Raw genomic sequence first — 441 nt, 5'->3', positions numbered from 1 at the left:
CTTCCTCAGACACTCCCTACATCTCCCTGGTGCTCTTTTTTTTCCAGCACCGTTTTCCCACCTGAGCACACACACACTCACATCCCTCCCCGCGCCTGGCTGCTGCTCATATTTTATTTTTCAATCCACCTTTCCTTCACGTTCGTCCTAGTCGGCCACCAAAGGGATGCTGGTGTGTCTGGTAGGCGATGGGCTTTAGCACCAGAGCCACATTTACCTGTCTTTCCCTGCTCCAGCTGCCCACAAGGATCCGTGCCACTGACACTTGGGCGCCGAAAAAAAACCCCATTACCTAGAGGAGGAGAAACAAAGGTGTCTGACACCGACGAGATGCCCGCATACTCAAATCCTCGCTGAACGCGGGGCACCCTGGATTCCCAAGTGGACTCTTCCTTCTCCCACCGCAGCGCGATGACAGCCGCGTCCTCGGCTGTAAAACCG

General features: G+C 55.3%; 1 protein-coding gene across 1 annotated transcript in view; it reads right to left on the bottom strand.

The window, feature by feature from the left end:
• MRPL1 (mitochondrial ribosomal protein L1) overlaps nt 1-437 on the bottom strand; it is a gene marked incomplete at its 5' end in the record, with an annotated part of 6,922 nt that extends 6,485 nt beyond the window's left edge. The window contains one exon of the mRNA XM_017738948.1: nt 293-437. Coding sequence (XP_017594437.1) covers nt 293-437 — 145 coding nt within the window. The remainder of the gene's footprint in view (nt 1-292) is intronic.
• Nucleotides 438-441: the final 4 nt, after the last annotated feature.

This window comes from Corvus brachyrhynchos, unplaced genomic scaffold, assembly GCF_000691975.1.
Source record: "Corvus brachyrhynchos isolate BGI_N302 unplaced genomic scaffold, ASM69197v1 scaffold597, whole genome shotgun sequence".
NCBI lineage: Eukaryota > Metazoa > Chordata > Aves > Passeriformes > Corvidae > Corvus > Corvus brachyrhynchos.
The sequence above is the reverse complement of the archived record's forward strand: the minus strand, read 5'-3'. Positions and strand labels throughout refer to the sequence as shown.